At 40.7% G+C, this 23,037-nt stretch overlaps 1 protein-coding gene across 1 annotated transcript in view; it reads left to right on the top strand.

The window, feature by feature from the left end:
• The window catches only part of man1a1 (mannosidase, alpha, class 1A, member 1), a 111,802-nt gene that overhangs the window by 36,036 nt on the left and 52,729 nt on the right, over nucleotides 1–23,037 (top strand). The window contains exon 5 of the mRNA XM_080745366.1: nucleotides 15,325–15,440. Within this exon, the coding sequence (XP_080601492.1) occupies nucleotides 15,325–15,440 (116 nt within the window). The remainder of the gene's footprint in view (nucleotides 1–15,324; nucleotides 15,441–23,037) is intronic.

The following is a 23,037-nucleotide window of genomic DNA, read 5'->3' as shown; positions in this document are numbered from 1 at the left end:
GTGTGTGTGTGTGTGTGTGTGTGTGTGTGTGTGTGTGTGTGTGTGTGTGTGTGTGTGTGTGTGTGTGTGTGTGTGTGTGAAAGCTGGTAATGGACTATTGATCTAAACTCTCACAGATGCTGAGAGAGAGAGAGGAAAAGAGACTGCAAGCTACATCTCACTCCTCTGTGTGTGTGTGTGTGTGTGTGTGTGTGTGTGTGTGTGTGTGTGTGTGTGCGTGTGTGCGTGTGCGCGTGTGTGCATGCGTGCGTGAGTGTGCGTGCACAGTGTAACACAGTGATATGAATCCACTCAGCACTTCTCTGTTCTTGTGGATCAGCAGAACAGTATTATTTTAACCTTCATGTGCTTCTGAAATATTAGATCTGTGTTTGTTTACTGTCAAACAATAGATATGTTTACAATAAAACAATAGATATGTTTACTGTCAAACAATAGATATGTTTACTACAAAACAATAGATATATTTACTGTCAAACAATAGATATGTTTACAATGAAACAATATATATGTTTACTGTCAAACAATAGATATGTTTACTGTCAAACAATAGATTTGTTTACTGTCAAACAATAGATATGTTTACTGTCAAACAATAGATATGTTTACTGTCAAACAATAGATATGTTTACCGTCAAACAATAGATATGTTTACTGGCAAACAATAGATATGTTTACAATGAAACAATATATATGTTTACTGTCAAACAATAGATATGTTTACTGTGAAACAATAGATATGTTTACTGTCAAACAATAGATATGTTTACTGTCAAAAAACATAGATATGTTTACTGGCAAACAATAGATATGTTTACTATGAAACAATAGATATGTTTACTGTCAAACAATAGATATGTTTACGGGCAAACAATAGATATGTTTTTAATGAAACAATAGATATGGTTACAATGAAACAATAGATATGTTTACTGTCAAACAATAGATATGTTTACAATGAAACAATAGATATGTTTACTGTCAAACAATAGATATGTTTACAATGAAACAATAGATATGTTTACTGGCAAACAATAGATATGTTTACAATGAAACAATAGATATGTTTACTGGCAAACAATAGATATGTTTACAATGAAACAATAGATATGTTTACTGTCAAACAATAGATATGTTTACTGGCAAACAATAGATATGTTTACAATGAAACAATAGATATGTTTACTGTCAAACAATAGATATGTTTACTGTCAAACAATAGATATGTTTACTGGCAAACAATAGATATGTTTACAATGAAACAATAGATATGTTTACTGTCAAACAATAGATATGTTTACTGTCAAACAATAGATATGTTTACTGGCAAACAATAGATATGTTTACAATGAAACAATAGATATGTTTACAATGAAACAATAGATATGTTTACTGGCAAACAATAGATATGTTTACAATGAAACAATAGATATGTTTACAATGAAACAATAGATATGTTTACTGTCAAACAATAGATATGTTTACAATGAAACAATAGATATGTTTACTGTCAAACAATAGATATGTTTACAATGAAACAATAGATATGTTTACTGTCAAACAATAGATATGTTTACTGTCAAACAATAGATATGTTTACAATGAAACAATAGATATGTTTACTGTCAAACAATAGATATGTTTACTGTCAAACAATAGATATGTTTACTGTCAAACAATAGATATGTTTACAATGAAACAATAGATATGTTTACAATGAAACAATAGATATGTTTACTGTCAAACAATAGATATGTTTACTGTCAAACAATAGATATGTTTACAATGAAACAATAGATATGTTTACTGTCAAACAATAGATATGTTTACAATGAAACAATAGATATGTTTACTGTCAAACAATAGATATGTTTACAATGAAACAATAGATATGTTTACTGTCAAACAATAGATATGTTTACAATGAAACAATAGATATGTTTACTGTCAAACAATAGATATGTTTACTGTCAAACAATAGATATGTTTACTGGCAAACAATAGATATGTTTACACTGATACAATAGATATTAATAATAATATAATAATTAGAAAGGTGGTTGCGGTGAGGTGAGTCCAGAGGAATCCACTGTGAAATGAATCCTGTCTTATCATTTATATTAGATATTGTGATGTCATGTGAAGCATGACCAATCCCGTCTGATTGGACGTTATATTGTCCAAGATAACTGGCCTTACAACCTGGATAACATCAGTCCAAAGGTTAACCTGAAAAAAAAAAGTTTACTTTCCTGCAAAAACAGACCTAGAACAATAGTTTGTTTCCTATAGCAACCACACTAATAATAATAATCATTTTTTGAGCGGTGATAAACCGCTCCATAGAGTGGCTGTGCGTGTGTCTGTAGCCTTTTTCCTCAGCGTTTTGCCATAGCAAAACGTGTGTGTGTAGCATAGCCTGTACATCCTAGACTCAAATCCTAGTCTGAAGACGTTATGCAAGCACGACCACCGCTCACTTCACATTGGGTGTGATTTTCTAATATATATATATATATATATATATATATATATATATTTTTTTTTTATTTTTTTTATTGCACTTTTCATTCACAGGGAATCTCAGAGTGCACCATAAAAGAAACACATAATCAACTAGAAAAGAAAATTTCTAAGAAATTTTAAGTGTGCCTGCAGCTCGCTAAGTCTGTGCAACCTTGTGTAGCGGTTGGTGTTAGTGTTTCGTTTTGAGAGGGTCGTTCCCCCTGAAAAACACGTTTTGGCATGAAACGGTTACGTTTTGCGCGTTTGTGGTGCCCCTATGGGTCGAAGTGGAAATGCTTTTGGGTATATGTTCAGTCTAGCGCCCCCCACTTGTGGTTAAAATTTGGTGTTGACTGGATGTTTCGTTTGTGATTTATGGCTACTTCTTACAAAACGGGCTCCTCCCGCTAACTTTGGAACCCTGTTACGGAAGAACGGTATGGACTATCAAAATATTGTTTAAATATGTTTATCGCATGAGTCCATAGATCATGTGTATTGATTTTTGTGACATTTGGAGAAAATATGTAGGAAAAGGAGCAAAAAGTGTATTTTGAAGAAAATTCAAAATGGCGGAAAATCTATCCTGACGCAAATGGGCGTGGCCTATATGAGGAGATGCGTCATGACCCAAGGAATCCAGGGAAAAAGGAATTTTAATTTTCCGACCCACGGTTCAAGAGTTACAGGCCGAAAGGTAAAGTGGACTGTTATAGCGCCACCATGAGGCCAACTGACGAAATAATTTTTTATTTAATCCTTGATATCATTATAAATCTCCTCTCCAAGTTTTGAAACTATAGCCCCTATGGTTTGCGAGAAAAAAATATTGAATGTGAGTTTTTGCGATTCCCATTATAAGTCAATGGGTAAAATTAATTCACTAATAAATTAATATCAATTAAACGATACAACTTTTCTCTTAGAAAAGTAATAGCACCCCATTCCCGGCCGAGCCGCACGTTTTGATGTATATTATGCGGCGGTGGCGTAAATCGTGCAGCACTTATTACGTGCCGAACTTTGTGGCGAAACTAACTAATTAATTAATGACTTAATTAACTAGAAGAGAAAATTTCTAAGAAATTTTAAGTGTGCCTGCAGCTCGCTAAGTCTGTGCAACCTTGTGTAGCGGTTGGTGTTAGCATTAGCGTTATTTCATTTGACGCAACCCGCGTGTCTGTATGACAAACGGTTCACGAGATCAAGGGTCACTTCCTGTTTGGTGAGGGGCACTTCCTGTTTGGCGAAATAGGCCCCAATTAAGGTCATGGACGATTAATGAATTAAAGCTGCAAGCAGCGATGACCAGGCCCTCGCAGCTCTACCCACGTCACAAGGCCAGCAGCCAATCAGAAACCAAACAGGAAGTCAGCCATTTCGACTAATTAGTGGCGTTTTGGAGCATTTTTGGCCGTTATCACGGGTCGCACTTTAACGACAGTTTTTTGAGAAAAAATTGTTTTGTGAGAAAAAAAATTTGAGAAAAAAACTTTTTTGAGAAAAAGAAATTTTGAAAAAAAAATGTGAGAAAAAAAAATGTTGAGAAAAAAATAATTTTGAGAAAAAAAAATTTTGAGAAAAAAAAATTGAGAAAAAAAAATTGAGAAAAAAAAAATTGAGAAAATTTTTTTTTGAGAAAAAAAAAATTGAGAAAAAAATGTTGAGAAAAAACATTTTTTGAGAAAAAAAATTTTTTGAGAAAAAAAATTGAGAAAAAAAATTTGAGAAAAAAAAATGTGAGAAAAAAAAAATTTTGAGAAAAAAAAAATTTGAGAAAAAAAATTTGAGAAAAAAAAATTTGAGAAAAAAAAATTTGAGAAAAAAAATTTTTGAGAAAAAAAAAAATTTGAGAAAAAAAAATTTGAGAAAAAAAAAATTGAGAAAAAAAAAATTGAGAAAAAAAAATTGAGAAAAAAAGAAAAGGTATGACACCAGCTGCAAGTCTGTACGACAAACGGTTCATGAGTTATAGAGGCACTTCCTGTTTGGTGAAGGGCACTTCCTGTTAAAGAGGGGGCGAGGCTTAATCAATTACAGCTCATCCCTATTGGTCGGAAAAAGACCAAAGTTGTGTGAGCATTTTACATTTTAAATGACGTTGCTAGGCAAAAGTATGGCAGAGTTATGTGGCGCCAAAGTTTCTGGTTTTTTTTCGGAGTCCCCCATTCAAAGTCAATGGAGTTTTTGGGCGTTGTTTTTTGCGAATTACATCGCAATCGGAAAGCGGATCGGAAAGAAAAGTAATAGCACACCATTCCCGGCCGAGCCGCACATTTTGATGTATATATTGCGGGGGTGGCGTAAATCGTGCGGCAGTTATTACGTGCCGAAGTTTCCCCCATTCTAAGTCAATGGGGTTTTTTGGCGTCGTTTTTTGCGAATTACGTCGCAATGGTAACGCGGATCGGAAAGAAAAGTAATAGCACACCATTCCCGGCCGAGCCGCACGTTTTGATGTATATATTGCGGCGGTGGCGTAAATTGTGCGGCAGTTATTACGTGCAGAAATTCGTGGCGAAAGACTTAATGACTTAAGTATGGCGGATTACAATAAGTGTTTTGCTATTGCATAGCAGTTATTACGTGCAGAAATTCGTGGCGAAAGACTTAATGACTTAAGTATGGCGGATTACAATAAGTGTTTTGCTATTGCATAGCAGGCACACTTAATTAAGTATGGCGGATTACAATAAGTGTTTTGCCATTGCATGGCAGGCACACTTAATAACAGAACTTTAAAGGAATGTTTAAAAGCACAAAAACAACATTGCTGATAATTTAGCACGAAAAAGGCCATCCTAAATAAAACATTTTTTTTTTTTAGGGTGGGGAGGGGCGTGTCCGCTCATGCTCTTTTTGTTTCGTTTGTGAACGGTCACAGCTTGACATAAGCCTAAAAGGCTGGCACATCACTGTGACATCACAGGTGACATCACAGTGATGTCAGATTCTCAGAGGAGGGATCTCCGTATATGGGCATACAAGGGATTGTATGTGGTGTCAGACGACAGAATCCATATATGGCTAAGACAGATGACGCGACCTCGCATTTCGACCCTTACGTGTCTTACTGGTGTAGTTTACTGTTCAAGTTACATAAGAGCATAAATGGACATGGAGCCATTTTTCAGAGCAGCGGTCTGCTTCGCCGCTCTGGAGAGAGCTCCGTGCGTGTGCGTGTCTGTGTGTGTGTGCGTGCACTGTGTTATTGGCACAGGCCCCATGAATGTTTCATAAGGCAGTTGTTTGGTTTGTGACAGGTGTGTGTGTGTGTGTGTGTGTGTGTGTGTGTGTGTGTGTGTGTGTGCGCGTGTGCGTGTGCGTGTGCGTGTGCGCGTGCGTGCGTGCATGAGAAGACAGACACAAAGGGGAGGGAAAATGAAAGGAGAGAAAATATGTTTACACAAAAGAGCAGACATGTTCTGTCTGTCTGTCTGTCTGTCTGTCTGACACACACACACACACACACACACACACACACACACACACACACACACACACACACACACACACACACACACACACACACACAGTGTAACCTATCATTTGCCATTCAAACTGTTTGCCTTTCATTTGCATATTAGGGTCATGAGTTTGCGGGTCAATTTGCATAGAATAATGTCATCGTGTGGATGGTTTGTAATGTGTATGTGTTGAACACAGAGCTGTTTTAAACAACTCTTCTCTCCTCGTTTCATTTGAAGACTAAATAACACTTTAACCCATTGTTAACTTTAACCCATGTTTTTTTTTTTTTTTTTTTAAACTCTTTATTTTATCCACAACTTTCCAACATCCCATTCATGCATTGCGCAGAATGTGCAGGCAGCTTCCGGCGCCGCAGCCGAGAGTGATCTACAAGCTCACAAAGGTTGCATCTGCGACGCGACATGAGCTTGTATGTCTGCTGTTAACCGGAAGTGTCCCACAAATAATGCTACAGTAAATTCTCGCGGAAACAGGTGGATCATTTGACTAGTCAAAAATAGCAGATCTACAAGCTCAGCACGGCACCGAATTTAACTCGGACACACAAGAGTTTGCCCTAATGTAAAATCATGCAAAGCGGTACACAGTAACTCTAGTCATGTCATCAACATGGATCTGACCCATTTCCCAAATTCCCTCCTGATTGGCTACCATTGCCTTCTAAAGTTTGTCTCTCGATTAGGGAGTCTAAAGGTCTTTGCACACTGCTGCGATTTTCGGGCAGATTTTCAAGTGTCGCCACTGGGTCCTTTGCTCTCTCTCTCTCCCCCTCTCTCTCTTCTTGTCCTGAAAAATGCTTCAGAGGATTTTGGATATTCAAAACGCAAATTTAACTCGGACACACACACACACACACACACACACACACACACACACACACACACACACACACACACACACACACACACACACACACACACACACACACAGGCATGCGCGCGCACACACACACACACACACACACACACACACACACACACACACACACACACACACACACACACACACACACGGTTAATGGTCCTTAAGGGTCACATTTACATCTCATTGGTTTCCATGGCGACGCCATGAATGATTAATAATTAACCGCTCGTGTGGAATGAGTTAACGTCATGGAAACGACCAAATATGGCGCAGGAGCGACGCAGCTCATTGCGTATCCGTTGTGATTGGCTTAACGAGCGGCAGAAAGCTCTCCTCTCCACACTGTAACTTTTGACTCTACTCGGTCATGACTACAGTCACACAAAAGCATCACAAGTAGCAGATCTACAAGCTCTCATCAAGCTACGAGAGAGACACTTACTTTTAGGCAGGGTGTTGACTGTACTTGTTCTGTATGCATTTTTTGTTTGTTTTGGCTATACTTGTACTGTCCTTACATATTGATGTATTACCTGCTTATTGTATACCAGTGTTATTTCTTTGTCTTAGATTTAGATTTAGTCTTAAGGGGAGCACACACTGAACGCGGACGGCTGCGCAGCGTCGCATCGCGGTATCGACGCACCTTAAGTGCCGCACGGTAACCCCAACTGGATGCGGCGCGCTGCCACACAGCACATCCATTTCCCCCGGTGGGGAGAACCATGGGAGAACATGTTCAACGCGCGGCAACGCTGGACAAATAGAACAGTGGCGTATCGGCGTGGCAGACGAGGCGGCAGACCCGCGGTTGCGCGCGTCTGACGCCGCCGGTGTGGGTTAGTTCATTGAAAATAACGGGCCGTATTTTTTGACGCACCGCTTCCGCGCCGCCTCCGCGTCCAGTGTGTGTTCCCCTTAAGTCTTTTGAATAACACAAATAATAGTCTTAAGCTCCGTAAATACCGGCGAATTAGCAAAGCGTCGTGAATAAGCGATCCAAAAAGGCGAAGTGTTCGCTTTTTTCCATACACACCAAAAAGCGATGCGAATATGCGTATAATATTCGCTTAATTCGCCTACAAACGAGGGGGTGATATCTGCCTGTAGCCACAGGAGAAAGGAGAAGAAAGGAGAGAGAGGAGAGAGGAGAACGGAGCCGGGGAAACAAACAAAACAATGGAAACTGGGCTACATCGTCAAGTGATGATGACCTGGCCGTGGCTGTTAGCCTATTAAATAATGAAAAGAAAAAGAAGAATAGAAATCTTCACCGGCGCACACAACCCATCACATCACAGAAGAGACGACAACACGCGTTCACCGCTACATTTCGGATCCTATTGTATTTAATACCCAATGATTTATTTTAAAACATTAGTCTTTTTGCAGATATAAATTAGCCTAAAACATACATAAACCATGCTTTTACCAGTAAGACATTCGAGTACTTTTTCCAAGCACTCTTAGTCTTAGTCGACAAAATTAACACTGCCTTCCACGCGCTATATCCAACTGGGGAAACACTCCTCCGTCAGGTGATAAGAAGCGGCCTGCTCACTCCTCCTCATGCACTGAAGTAAGCATGCGCTCAGTTCGGGGCTCTCCCCAGGTTGGCAAACAAATAAAGAAATGAAATCGTTGCAGGAGTGGGCAGAAAAGGAGCGGTGTTAACAAAACAGTCTCTAGTAAGGTCCAGTTCCTGTCCGGTCACACACACTCCACTGATCACGAGAAGAGAAAGATGCGTCAGCTACAAACCTTCATCCTGTTATGCTGGGCAGGAAACACACACACACACACACACACACACACACACACACACACACACACACACACACACACACACACACACACACACACACACACACACAACACACACTAGGGATGGGACGATATGAAGATTTCATATCACGATCATTGTGTCAAAAGAAATTGCGATTTACGATATTATCGCGACGAGCAAAATCCATCATCCTGGGGCGGAACATTTGCCAAAAAATAGCCGATCTACAAGCTCACAACGCGTCACATTGTGACGCGTTGTGAGCTTGTAGATCGGCTATTTTTTGGCAAAGACATTTGATAGAGAGTGAAAAAAAAGACTGTATCAAATTCGTATATTATAAGTACCTTTTAAGGGTTTAAGTGGTACTGGATATGCAGCTCGGCAAATAAAAGGTGAAAACACACACACACACCCCCACACACACACACACACACACACACACACACACACACACACACGCACACACGCACGCACACAGTGTATTGGTAGTGAAGCGTGTGCGGTTTATTCAAGGTGACATTAGAGATGGTTGTGACTGCATTTATGACAGACAGTATTTTATAAGACCAGGCAGTTTTATTTGTATTTGACATCGATGTGTTTTGCAAAGGAGACACAGTCATATACAGTGATAGGATGCAGTAAAACAATAAATACAAATGAACAGATAACTGCTGAGTGCAGGCAGGAGAGCAGTTACATTTATTTAGTTGTTTGAAAACAGATAAGAGTGACATCAGTGATAATGTGGAGCATTAAAACTAAATGACCTGGCCGAGAGACCTAGACAGGACACGAGAGAGAGAGAGGACTATAGTTGAATAACTTATAAAGTATATAAAGTATTATATTAGGTATTTTGTACGACTGTAATTTTTATGTAAATAAACATAGTCTCATACAGCATTTAAATCAAATTAAATCACCTACACATTGACTGCCATTTTAACATGGGCTGTATGGCTTTCCTGCCATTTTGTTTAAGATTTTTTTTTTATATTGACATTTTTCCTAAATTCTGTGTTTGCTCGACAATGTCATACAGTACCTGAAATGAAAGAGGACAAAATAGCCATTTTCACCAAAATCAAGCAGGAAAATAGAAAATAATTGAGATTTTGACCTTTTTGTGATTGGTCTCTTTTCAAGTGGATAACTCAGTTGATATTTGTAATTATGGCTTCTGGCACTTATATCAGATAAGTGTAGTAGTGTAATTGTGTATTAGGGCAATAACTGGAATAGTGTAATGTGGCTGTAATAGGTCACCTCTTGCCCTTAGGGCGTCTTGCTGACTTCACACAAATAGAAATAAGCTTTTTACAGACTTTTATTCAACATTCAAGTGTTTTATTTTGCACAGACCACATTTTGAATGTTTCCTTCCCCCAACACATCACAAATCTCTTCAACTCCTACACACACACACACACACACACACACACACACACACACACACACACACACACACACACACACACACACACACACACACACACACACACACACACACAGGTTTGCAATTGCTACTTTGTGGGGACATTACACATAGTCTACTATCTTTGTGGGGACATTCCATTCATTTTAACCCTAACCCTAACCCTAACCCCACACACACACACACACACACACACACACACACACACACACACACACACACACACACACACACACACACACACACACACACACACACACACACACATAACTTTATATAATGCCTATGTGTATAGCTGTAAATATGTTCGCCATTGTCATCTGTTTTTATTTTATTTGTGGCACTTGCTTGGGCGATGTAAACGTGTGTTTTCTCATGCCAATAAAGTTCCTTTGAATTGAATTGCTCTATGGTGCACTGTGCGCAGCTGCTGTGGTTTGGATTGGGATCAAGTTACTCTGCCTGTTAAAATGATAAATGCAAAACAAACGGTTTTGGACATACAAGGTTTCCACCCGACAACGACGAAATATAACTCATGTAGTAATTGGCCCACTGGATTGTCACTTGTCATGATCTGAAATGGCAAATCTTTGAGTAGCAGCAGCGCTAGAGAGATCTCTCTCTATAGCGTGCAATGAGGGCCTCTACAACTCCTTTTCCCGGGCTGAATCAGGGGCCCAGCACGTCCCTGGACGCGACCCTTTTCCTCAGACCTGGAATATCCACCGATTTCGGGGTCCCGGGGGTGGCAAGAGAGGGCAATGGACGTGGTTTCTTGTTGTTGCTGTTGTTGTTTTCCGACTCCGCCGGGCCAAGACACAGAGAACAACAAATCCATGGTCGCCTGACCAGGAGGACTCCGCCGGGGGACATTTTCTCCTTTTCTCTCCCGCAAGCAGGGCTTGATGATCGGATTTGGTGGTCGAGTGGACCGTCGCTGGCGCCGCATCTTGTCTCGAGTAGGTGATGTGTTGCTTATGTGTTTGTAACCTCGCCTCACCAGGCTTTCTAATGTGTTTGTAGTGGGTTGTTTTGGTTCAGAGAGGCTGAGACTTTGTTCTAAGGGTGTCGGACCAAATTCTGGGCCCTGGGTACAAGGATTCACTGCGGGCCCCCCATGAATGTTCTTCATAGGGGGATTAAAAAATATATATACAGTACATACAAGCTCACAGCACGGCACCGAGTGCCGCGCTGCAAGCTTGTAGATCTGCTATTTTTCAATAGCAAAAGTATAAAATAATGAAGCCCCTTCCACCTTGGGCCCTAGTAACTCAGTCCCACTTTTCCCCTTGTGACGCCCCTGCTCTGATCTCCGTTGTTGTCTGGCTGGGACATAATATTTTGTTGTGGAGACTTTGGGGGTCATGGCTTTTCAAGTGAATATTTTACTGGATTTTGTTTGATTCATGCAGAATGGTCTCAGATCCAGCTGCTCTGTTATGTTGTTGCTTCTGCTAGCCCCGCACCAGGCACGTGCACACATAGACATCAAAGGGGGCTTGAGCCCCTGCACTTTTATCCCTCTGTAAAAAGTGCCCTCTTCAGACAGACTATGAATGCAATTTTTTTTATTATGGTAAAAGAAATGCAAATGTCCCCTTTTCATACCATAACTGAAGGCTGCATTCAAGAGAATTGTCCATCAAAATGCCCTTTTAGAAATGTCAGCCCCTGCGTCTCTAACATTCTCTGCACGTCCCTGCCCCACATCCCTCTGAGTCTGCACGCCTGTGCCGCTGTCTGCACTCTGCGGGCTGCGGTCTGCCTCTCGAAATGCATTCACTGTGGGTTATGGGGAGATTTATCCATTTTTATTGAGATTTATACATTATTACATATATTCTTTTATAATTTTTATCCCACGGTTTTGCAACCCATTTTCTCACCCAGTGCCAACTACCTAACCTGTAGTCCTGGTTTCCGCTCTCCCCCTGCCGCGCCAGGGGAATTGGAGAGCACCTGGCTGGCTAGGGGGAGGTAGTATAGAAACCAGGACTACTGCATGTTTTTGTGAGGGCATCTACCCTAGGAGATAGGGGGAGAACATGCAAACTCCACACAGAAAGGCCCTATCACCAACTCCACCTAGGGTGTGGGTGCTGATGACGCGGAGGGAGGAACACGCCCCCAGCGCCCACAGTGTCCCCCGGCGGGAATCGAACCCAGGACCTTCTAGCTGTGAGGCGAAGCGCTAACCACTGCACCACCGTGCTCCCCGAGATTTATACATCATTACACTCTTGTTTTCAAACACACTTACTTTGATGAGTGATATTTTTGGTTCCCTTTATGACAGAAAGCTCAAACTTTGTCACGGGCTGGGGAAGAGTGTAATTAAACATTACATTATATAAAAGCAAATTCTCTGGACTATCGGGCTTGGCAGAGAGGGACATTGGCATTTTCTCTGGACTATCGGGGGAGGTGGTAAATGAGTTAAAGGACCAGGTCACCTCTGGGACAACCAGATCTTATTTTATTGTTGTGTGGGACACGATCAACACAATCCTGAGTTATTTTTTGTGTTCAATCTGTGTTTTTAGATATTTTAGTATTTCAGCCGATTTCAGCATGCTACAACTGGTCATATGATGCAAAATGCATCATATGACTAGTTGTAGCATGCTGACATACTAACATATCTAAAAACACAGATTGAACACAAAAAATCAAACCTCGGTTCGAAGTGGAGCCGTGAATTTGAGCAGTTCCAGGTCTATGTTTTTGATTGAAGTGATTTGTAATTATAATCAAAATCTACAAAGTATTTTAAAAAATAAATAACCTTTGAACGGCTCTTTGAAAAGAACGGATCCCAGAGATTCGGCTCACTTCAAAGTGACATAAATCCCATCCAAAAAATCGGCTCACTTCAAAGTGACATAAATCCCATCCAAAAAATCGGCTCACTTCAAAGTGACATAAATCCCATCCAAAAAATCGGCTCACTTCAAAGTGACATAAATCCCATCCAAAAAATTGCGCATGGGCAGATCCTGTTTTAACTCGACTGGACACAGACTCTGGTGAGACAGGACACACATTGCCACTCAGAGGGAGCCCATGTGCTCTGCACACGGCTCCAAAAATAATTCAGGATTGTGTTGATCGTGTCCCACACAACAATAAAATAAGATCTGGTTGTCCCAGAGGTGACCTGGTCCTTTAAGGTTCGTATTTTTTCTTCAGTTTTCAGCACATCTTGCTTTGTTGACCACAAATCGGTTCCAAGGTCTTTCTTTCATCTTCCGCTCGGCAGCAAGCAACTGTTCCGTCATACCCTCCCTTAACATGATCAGTTGTTTCATGTTAACCGCCAATGTCATTTCCTCGTCCACTTTCGGGGTCTCTGCTCTGCACTGCGGACACCCGCCGGGCGTCCCTCTTCCGTCCTCTCTCCCTTTATACCCTCCATGAGCTCTTCCATGCTTTGGATATTGCTCTAGCTATTTTGTTCACCTTCCGGTGAGGATATTTTATCTTCATCTCGGCCATAATCAGTTTCTTCCTTTGTGTACATTTTTTCTTGTTCATGTTGACCTTGACCTTAGCAATATCCAAAGCTTCTTTCAATTTCCCCATCCTGTTGTCCGTTGGCGCCCTCTTCCCGTTGTCCTTCTGCTCTTCAGGTACCTTCCTCGTGTCTTTATTAGTATTACAAATTGCTACTCCAAAGGGACTGGTTACAAGGATTAGGACCCGCCGCAGTGGTGTCCGGTGAGAACTTAACCGAGATGTCTTTGAATCGTATGGAAGGCTCTGGAGTCTTGCTGGGCGAACTAGCTGAAGATCTTGAGATGGTTGGATGTGATGATAAGCTTCGGCGATCCTGGCTGTATCGTCTGAGTCGAAGAATGCCTCTAGTGGACAACAGCTTCCAGTGGACAACAGCTCTTCTATGACCTTCATTCCTCTCTCCTGCTCTAATATAGTCTCCCTTTCTATACTCAGTTGCGTTACGTATGACATTTGCCCACGTTACCTTTATATGGTGCTTTTTCTGCAGTAGCCCCATTGACTTGAATGGGAAAATGCAAAAAAATGGCAACCACACTCGCAATTTCCCAGAATTCACTCTAACATATATGGGCATAAAGATCTACCCAACGGGCACTCCAACATATACGGGCATGAAAATCAACGGGCACTCCAACATTACTTCTGAGACTCCTACAGTTTATATACATTATATACATTAGTATCTAAAGATTTGGGAGAGCATACTACGAAAGATTTCATGTGGGTTGGTGGGGATGTCACCTAGAACGCTGCTCCTCATTGGCTAAGGCCTTTGTACTGTCAGTCATTTCTTTGAGGAGAATAAACTTGACCTATAAAGTTTTGGTATCCACCAGTGTTGTTTTTGACAGCAAATCTTGATTTAGTTTTAGTCATAGTCTTTTGAATAAAGATGTCTTTTAGTTTTTGTCATAATTTAGTCACCTGAAAAAGTTTTAGTTTTAGTCTAATTTTAGTCGATTAAATATACGATTTTATGGCGACTAAATCTACAGTTGATTTAGTCAACTGAAATGTATTTTGAAGGGCCTTGATGGCATCGTAATGACTGATTTTACTCTTGATTGCGTGCTGAAAATAGCCGATCTACAAGCTCACAACGCGTCGCACTGCGACGCGTTGTGAGCTTGTAGTTCTGCTATTTTCAGATCTACAAGCTTTTGGATTTGTTAATGCTCTATACCAGGGCTTCTACATGCTCACAACGTGAGCATGTAGATCAGCTATTTGCACAATGTTTGCCTCTTGCTTACTTAATATTTGACAGTTTGGCCAGTCCTGTCGAATATTTGACTATTCGAATACTTTGAGGTCGAATAATGCGAATACACAAATCACTATTCGTGAAAGCCCTAGTCTCTATGTGCTTGTATGTTCCAGGCAGCATCCAGGGAGCTACCATCATGTCTCTATGTGTATATGAGTTTCTGACAGCGTGTCTCTATGTGCTTGTATGTTCCAGGCAGTATCCAGGGAGCTACAGTCATGTCTCTTATGTGTATATGAGTTTCTGACAGCGTGTCTCTATGTGCTTGTATGTTCCAGGCAGTATCCAGGGAGCTACAGTCATGTCTCTTATGTGTATATGAGTTTCTGACAGCGTGTCTCTATGTGCTTGTATGTTCCAGGCAGCATCCAGGGAGCTACAGTCATGTCTCTTATGTGTATATGAGTTTCTGACAGCGTGTCTCTATGTGCTTGTATGTTCCAGGCAGCATCCAGGGAGCGACCATCGTAGACGCTCTGGACACGCTGTACATCATGGAGATGTATGAAGACTTTGACGTCGCCACAGAGTGGGTGGAGAAGCACCTGGACTTTAACATGGTGAGATGTGTTATTATTTATATATATATTTAATCCTTAACACCCAACAGGCCAAACTCGTTCAGTAACGAGATAAGGCCACTAGGGGTCACTCTGCCAAAAGGAGTTGTCTCGTTCCTCAACGAGACAACAAGGGGTTAACTGTACAGCTCTGCGTGCATGCTGCGTGCCCTGTGAATGACCCTAGTCCATACGTCACACCGTGGCTTTTGCAGAGAGAGAGAAAATGGCGCGACCTGGCTGCATTGATTTCCATTCTAGGCTGAAACATAAAAAGGGCTTTATCTATGAATGAGGTGTAAAGAACGCCAGGGAAGCAGAGATCTGATTGTTTTCACGGCGACACTTTACCGCGATGGTCGGCCCCGGTTTGGATTTTAGTTTCGCGAGCGTTTGTAAACAAATGGATTATCTTCCTCAATCGTCAGCGGACACTCACGTGCACACGCACGAAGCTTCCGAACGGCGGCACCAGCAACAGCTAGAAATGTTAGAAACCTTGGCTCCCATTGTGTTAATAGTCCTTTATGCTCAAGTTATACAATGAGAACCTGGACTTTAACATGGTGAGATGTGTTATTTATAATATATATAACAAATATATATCTCTAGTTAATGGCCGTAGAATCAAATGTCTTTGCCAAAAAATAGCCGTTCTTCAAGCTCACAACAAGTTGTGACCTTCTAGATCTGCTATTTTCTGGCAAATGTTAAGCCCCAGGATAATAGATTTTGATTATCACGATAATATTGTAAATAAAAAAAAAAAGCTAATTAAAAAAAAAAGCTAAAAACAATACAAAGTATTTCCTTTGATTAGGCAGTGGTCCGTTATAGAACAGAGCGGTCATTATTCACCTATAATTCAGCGCTTCAGAATCAAGCATTCAATCAAGCCAGGTAATAATTAGTAATGGCTAAAGCCTAAAATAATGGTTGAAGAAATAATGCGGTCTAAAAAGGTTAAACATTTGAATAGTCAAACTAAAGTATCTCTTCCAGATGCTTTGCCCCTAAAGCTCCTAAAATCATCCTCGTTCACTGTTTCCAACTGGAGTTACATTAATATTTTTCCTGTTAAATGAATAATGATAATTAGCATAACTTGCCAGGAGTTTAGTTTTTTGGGTGTTTTCACATACCCTCATCGGCGTCAAAAATGCTTGTATCGCCGTAAAATACCTCGTTTTCACTAAACCATTGTAGTGGCACGAAAACCTGTGTTGCCAGATTTTGCGAGAGTAATAAGCAACCAGGTGTACGAAAATAAGCCCCAAAAAGTGATATTATCCAGGCCACACAAGCGCTTTAAAACTATACGCATCGCCGCATCAGCTACTTGAAAACTGCCGATCTACAAGCTCACAACAAATAAAACGCAACCAGCAACTATCAATAGGCCTATAGCAGCAACTTTACGGAAATCAAGCCCAGAGTCGGTTATAATTAGCAGACATGGCAACACTCGGACTGAAAGACCTGCAAAAAACAATCTCCCCAGTTAAGTTCAGCGCATGGTTCGGTGCGGTGGCATCGGTGCCTGTCTCTTCCCTCTCTCACCCTGAACGCTACAAATTGATTTAACAAAATATTCTTCATGCAACAACACATAAGGTTCAGAAAGGATCTAATGCAACGTGTTGCACCTGCAGTGGGCTTTAGATTAGCTGTGGACTCGCTCGCTGCTCAATCATCAAACAACGACGAGAAACTAATGATGCGCCTTGTTGAGAAGAGAACAGCTTGTTTCTTTCGAACTCCCAGTCCCTCCGCTCACCTTCACAGAGGAAGCTCGAAAGGAGCTGCCGTTGAGAAATCTTTGCACTCGCAGGCAGCCAGCGAGTGCAATGATTTCATTTTCAATCCCAAATACAATGCTTTAACTGTTATTATTGGCTCCTTACACAGCTGCTTGTCAAAAAAAAAAAAAGTAAAAAAATCACGGTATGCGTTTTCACTGTAGGGAAATTTGTATTCTGACGGTACTTTCAGCAAAAAATACTAGGTGATTTGCTGTAACATTTCGGACGCCAAAACTTCCGGCATGCAAAATAAGTGGCCGTTTTCACATGGCGTGAGTTTCAAAATTGCCGTAATTTTAGACATGTTTGGCAGCACTGTCATCATGTTAGGAGTAATGTGTATTTTCAGACATTTAACCACTTGGACTGTCAAATACTTTAGTCTGCTCCTCTTTCCCTCTACAAAACCTCTTCGCTGCGAGGCGTTGTAAGCTTGTATATCGGCTATTTTTGGCTAATGTTCCACTCAGAATAGGGTTAGGGTTCAAGTGGTTAATGTAAAAACAACATGATCCTATCACACAGAGATTTGGGGGCCCCCCTTTAGTAACTAAGAGAGAGAGAGAGAGAGAGAGAGAGAGAGAGAGAGAGAGAGAGAGAGACTCGTCACTGCAACATTCCTAACTGTGAGAGAGAGGTGTGTGTGGGCTCGGGGCTACAGATCCCATGGCCTGGAGGAACGGACCGTAACCCTGACAACAGGCTGTAGAGTTGAACAGAAGTGGTGAAGAAACGCTAATAAATAGCTTGAATTTGGGAAAAATGAAATTCGGGCTCCGTCACCGTGTGTATAATGCTAATGGCCAATGCCATGTTAAATTTGGGATCAGTCGCTGAAGCGAGTGAATAGATAATTGTGTAACTGACCTACTGACTGACCTCTCTAATTATAGTATAGATAACAACTGTTAAAGAAGTTTACATTAATATCTTCATATAAACCTGTTTACATTTCATAACAACTGCTTTTTATGCTGCAAAAGAAAACAACAGATATTGCTGTGTCATCACCCACTCCCCCAATATCATTCAGCGCATGTGCATTCACTCTGTGTGTGTGTGTGTGTGTGTGTGTGTGTGTGTGTGTGTGTGTGTGAGTGAATGTTTGCATGCGTCCTGTGTGTGTGTGCGTGTGTACGTGCGAGTGTGCCATTCAGTCTGTTTGTGTGTGTGTCTGTGTGTGTGTGTGCGTGCGTGTGTGTGTGTGAGTGTTTGCATGCGTGCCTGTGTGTGTGTGCGTGTCATTCAGTCTATTTGTGTAGGCGTGCAAGCGTGTGTTTGTTTGTCTGTCATCAGTCTGTGTGTGGGCGTGTGTGCGTGCACATGCGTGCGTGCTCATATATATGTGTGTGTGTGTGTGTGTGTGTGTGTGTTGGAGTGGGTAGCTCTGTTTTCTTTGTGTTATCAGGAGAAGCCAGATGCACCCTGCTATCGCGCGCACACACACACACACACACACACACACACACACACACACACACACACACACACACACACACACACACACACACAGTACAGTATATCAGAAAAGCAGCTAGTAGCTATGGTAATGTCTCTCTGACTGTGTGTGTGTGCGTGCGTGTCATATATTTATATTTTATAGTTTAATAATGAACTAGTCGTGTGTCCGTACTACCTATAAGAGTGCACAGTATGTGAGGGATTGAATGTAGGAGTATCAGAAGTAATGTTGGAGAACCCAGACTGGTGCCCGTTGGGCAGAACAGTCACCATTGATGTCCAGTTGGGCATAGGGCATTTACCAAATGTGTCCGAACACAGCTGAGGGCTAGTCAATTGAATTTGTTTTTCATTGATTTTTTTCATTTCATTTGAAAGTTTGGTTGTGAAGATTGACCCAACAGTTTTGTAGATATGGCTTATAGAGTTATGCCATGCAGAAATACTAAATCTGAGAAATGCAGCCCTTTAGATGAAATGTAACCTGCAAAATGTTAGGTTTCTCTTCACATTAATTTAAAAAAGTCTTATTTACATGCAGAGTTAAGCTCTGGGGTTTAGGGGAGATGTAGCCTGATATTTAGTGGGCTCGCCTGTAAGGCGAGCACACTCTAGATATTGTCATTATTTCTATACTAAGCATATCAAGTTCTCCTCAATACTTTGTCCGCTTTCAACTCCTACATACTTAGTGAGAAAATGAAAATAAAAACATCAATGTGTTCAGCCTATAGTGGCGACGTGTGCTATTATTTTCTAAAGCAATCGGCCAAATGGTGGCGCTGTAGGAAGCCTTCGAAAGTGCGAACTTTGAACAGGTAGAGCTCATGCTCTGTTATACGTACAGCCATGAAACCTGTATACACGTATGCGTCTCCTCATGCCGAACAACTTTTACGCTCTGACTTTTGACCTCTGACCTTTAGATCCCCCAAAATTTGGAATTATATGAAAAACAGTCAAAATCTATCTCCTCCTGGCATTTTTGCGTGACGCGCACGAAACATTTTTCACAGGAACTTTGGACCAATACGGTCAAACTAGTCTCGGCGGATTTCTTTTAAAGTGAAATATAAATGTTTAATAATTCAATCAATATTGCAGTTTTATGCAAATTATTCTTCAGCCTCTAAATCATACATGCAAAGTTACACGTTCATGGCATTTGGCAAAGATGTAGAGGGTTAGTCAAAGTATCACTGAAACCAATTTTATTCCAATCGGCCAAAGGGGGGCGCTATACGAAGCGTTTGAAAATCCAAACTTCAAACGGGCATAAGTCATGACTCGTTTCGTTTGAAGACATGCAACTTGTTACACGCGTGCTTTGACTCAAGCGGAAGACATCTGTGTCGTTGTTAAGTAAGCTCCGCCCTTAGATTTTCCGCCATTTTGAGCAGTTTGTAAAACGCGTAAACCCGCTTTATTCTGGAATTTTCGCTCCTCGTGCACAAAACTTTTTTTATGTGAACTTTGGACCGATATCTAAAGATCTGTAAGATCGGATTTCTTTAAAATTGAAACATGCTTTTTTAAATAAATTCAATGAATATTGCAGTTTTATGCAAATTATTCTTCAGCCTCTAAATCATACATGCAAAGTAACATGTTCATGGCATTTGGCAAAGATGTAGAGTGTTAGTCCAAATATCACTAAAACCAATCTTACCCCAATCGGCCAAAGGGGGGCGCTATATCATTTTGAGCAGTTTGTGAAATGCTTAAACCCGTTAGGATTTTTTTTTTGCAATTTGCATGAAACATTCTACACACAATCTAGGGACCTTTATCTAATATGCCTATGAAGTGCACACACAAAAAAATAATAATAATAATGAATATAGCTGCAAGCAGCGATAAAGTGGCCAAAGCCAAAAACACCTCAAATCATGAACACAGCCTGCAATGGGCGTGAAATCTTGCAAGCACATTCCCAATAGGTCAAGGAACAGATACCACCCTTCTTACATTGGCCTGTTATAGCGCCACCAGCCGGTCAACTTTTGCACAACACATTTTTGGAACAAAATAGACCAATCTTTGACGTCAGTAACGTCAAAGAGAGCACTGCCTGCGATCTTGACATTTTGTACTTTTATAGCCATTGTTTTCTGGCTTGAAGCGAGCCCACAATTGTTTCGAAGGAACAATATTTTTCTAGTTATGAAATGCTTTTGTGGCTTTATCACATTTTAGAAAAAAAAAAAAAAGTAATTTCAGGGCTGGTCTAAAGCTGTGCTTTCCGAAATGACTGCCCCTCTGCTATGCTGGGTCACAAATATTAGAATATTCGAATATCAAAGTCACTTTTCGACGTTCACCGAAGTCGAATATTCGCTTTTTTTTATTTTTATTGTTTACTCTTTAAAATATATATAGTTTATAAAGCTTGGCTAGATAGGAAGTCATGAGAATGAGTTGTCAATGCCCCTGGTGGATGAATTTGTTAATGCTCTATACCAGGGGTTCTCAAAACTTTTTAGGCCGTGACCCCCAAATAAACATATTTGAACTGGGGACCCCCACCCTGACAAGCACTTGGAATTGTAGGTATTACATTTAATTTGACTCGGTTCCACAGATAAATATTGTGAAAATAGCAGATCTACATGCTCACAACGCCTCGCAACGCGAGGCGTTGTGAGCATGTAGATCGGCTATTTTCACAATGTTCGCCTCTTGCTTACTTAAAGGAGCTATAGTCAACTTTTTCTTGAAAAACGGATGCTAAAATAAAAAGAATGTTTCGAAAATATTTTATAAAAAAATAAGCTTCATACATGTGTTTCTATTCAAAAATGACCACAAAAAGCATAACATAATGATAAAATTATCATTTTGGCCATTGTCAGACCGACACTTTGTTTACATTCTAGTCTATTCTTTGATAGCGTTAGACTAGGATGTAAACAAAGTGTCGGCCCGACAATGGCCAAAATGATTATTTTATCATTATTTTATGCTTTTTGTGGTCATTTTTGAACAGAAACACATATATTATGAAGCTTATTTTTTTATAATGTATTTTCGAAACATTATTTTTATTTTTGCATCGGTTTTTCAAGAAAAAGTTGACTATAGCTCCTTTAATATTTGACAGTTTGGACAGTCCTGTCGAATATTCGAGGTTGAATAATTCGAATACTAAAGATCACTATTCTTGAATGCCCTAATCCGTAGCCCTGGCTACGGAACTCTCCTTCGGCTCGTCCCTGCAGCAAGGCTGGTGTGCAAATAATCACGATAATGCACACCCTCTCGTTTAATATTGCTTAAATAATATTATACATTCATACTTAACGTTTCTATGAGTGCATTCCTAATATTTACAGTCATACATTCTGTTATAGATATATAATGTTATACATTTATTCATAATGTTTCATTGCATTCCGACACATTCCTATAACATTTCATTAATAATTAGTCTGACAGGCGGCTAATGGCAAAGCGCTGCTCCAATGGATACTGAGTCGCACACACACGCACGCGCACACGCACACACGCACACGCACACACACACACACACACACACACACACACACACACACGCGCGCGCTGTGTAAATCGAATGCTACAGTTGAACTCGTCTGACTTTAACTCAGATGATTCATTCATTAAATTAAATTAGAAACTAAAGTTGTCTTTTAAAACCTTTCATTTTCCCTGGAGAAATTACACCCAGTTGATCTACAAGCTCACAATGCACTGTGATGTGAATTATATCTGATCTACAAGCTCACACTGCACTGTGAAGGGCTGTGAAGGTCCAATCAGATTTGGGATCTTAACCCATTTAGGCCTAAGTCTGATTTGAACATTACCCACAGTTTTTTTTTCTGGAAAACGTATTACTCATCCTCTGTAGCAGTTAGAAACACAATTCTAAAACTATTGGGCCGACCATTAGAGGGTCAGTGGCCAAACCAATTATTTGTACCCCCGTTTTATGATATTTACGGTATTTTGGGGGGCTGACCTGGGCGGCCACACACACACACACACACACGCACACGCACGCACACGCACGCACACACACACACACACACACACACACACACACACACACACACACACACACACACACACACACACACACACACACACACACACACAAACACTGCAGCAGCAGCAGCAGCTGGAGAAAGCCTTATGTAAGGGAATATGACTGCTGCCAAGCGTGCGTGTGTGCGTGTGCGTGTGCGCGTGTGTGTGTGTGTCGGTAGACAATAATGTAAATATTGATCGAATAAGGCTGGTAACATCTGGTGAGAGATGGATGCATGGAGCAGTCTGATACACTTTGATACAGTTTGATACACTTTGATGCTCAG

This window comes from Nannobrachium achirus (genome assembly GCF_963921795.1).
Source record: "Nannobrachium achirus genome assembly, chromosome: 16".
Classification (NCBI taxonomy): Eukaryota; Metazoa; Chordata; class Actinopteri; order Myctophiformes; family Myctophidae; genus Nannobrachium; species Nannobrachium achirus.
This window is presented reverse-complemented; position numbering and strand designations above follow the sequence as displayed.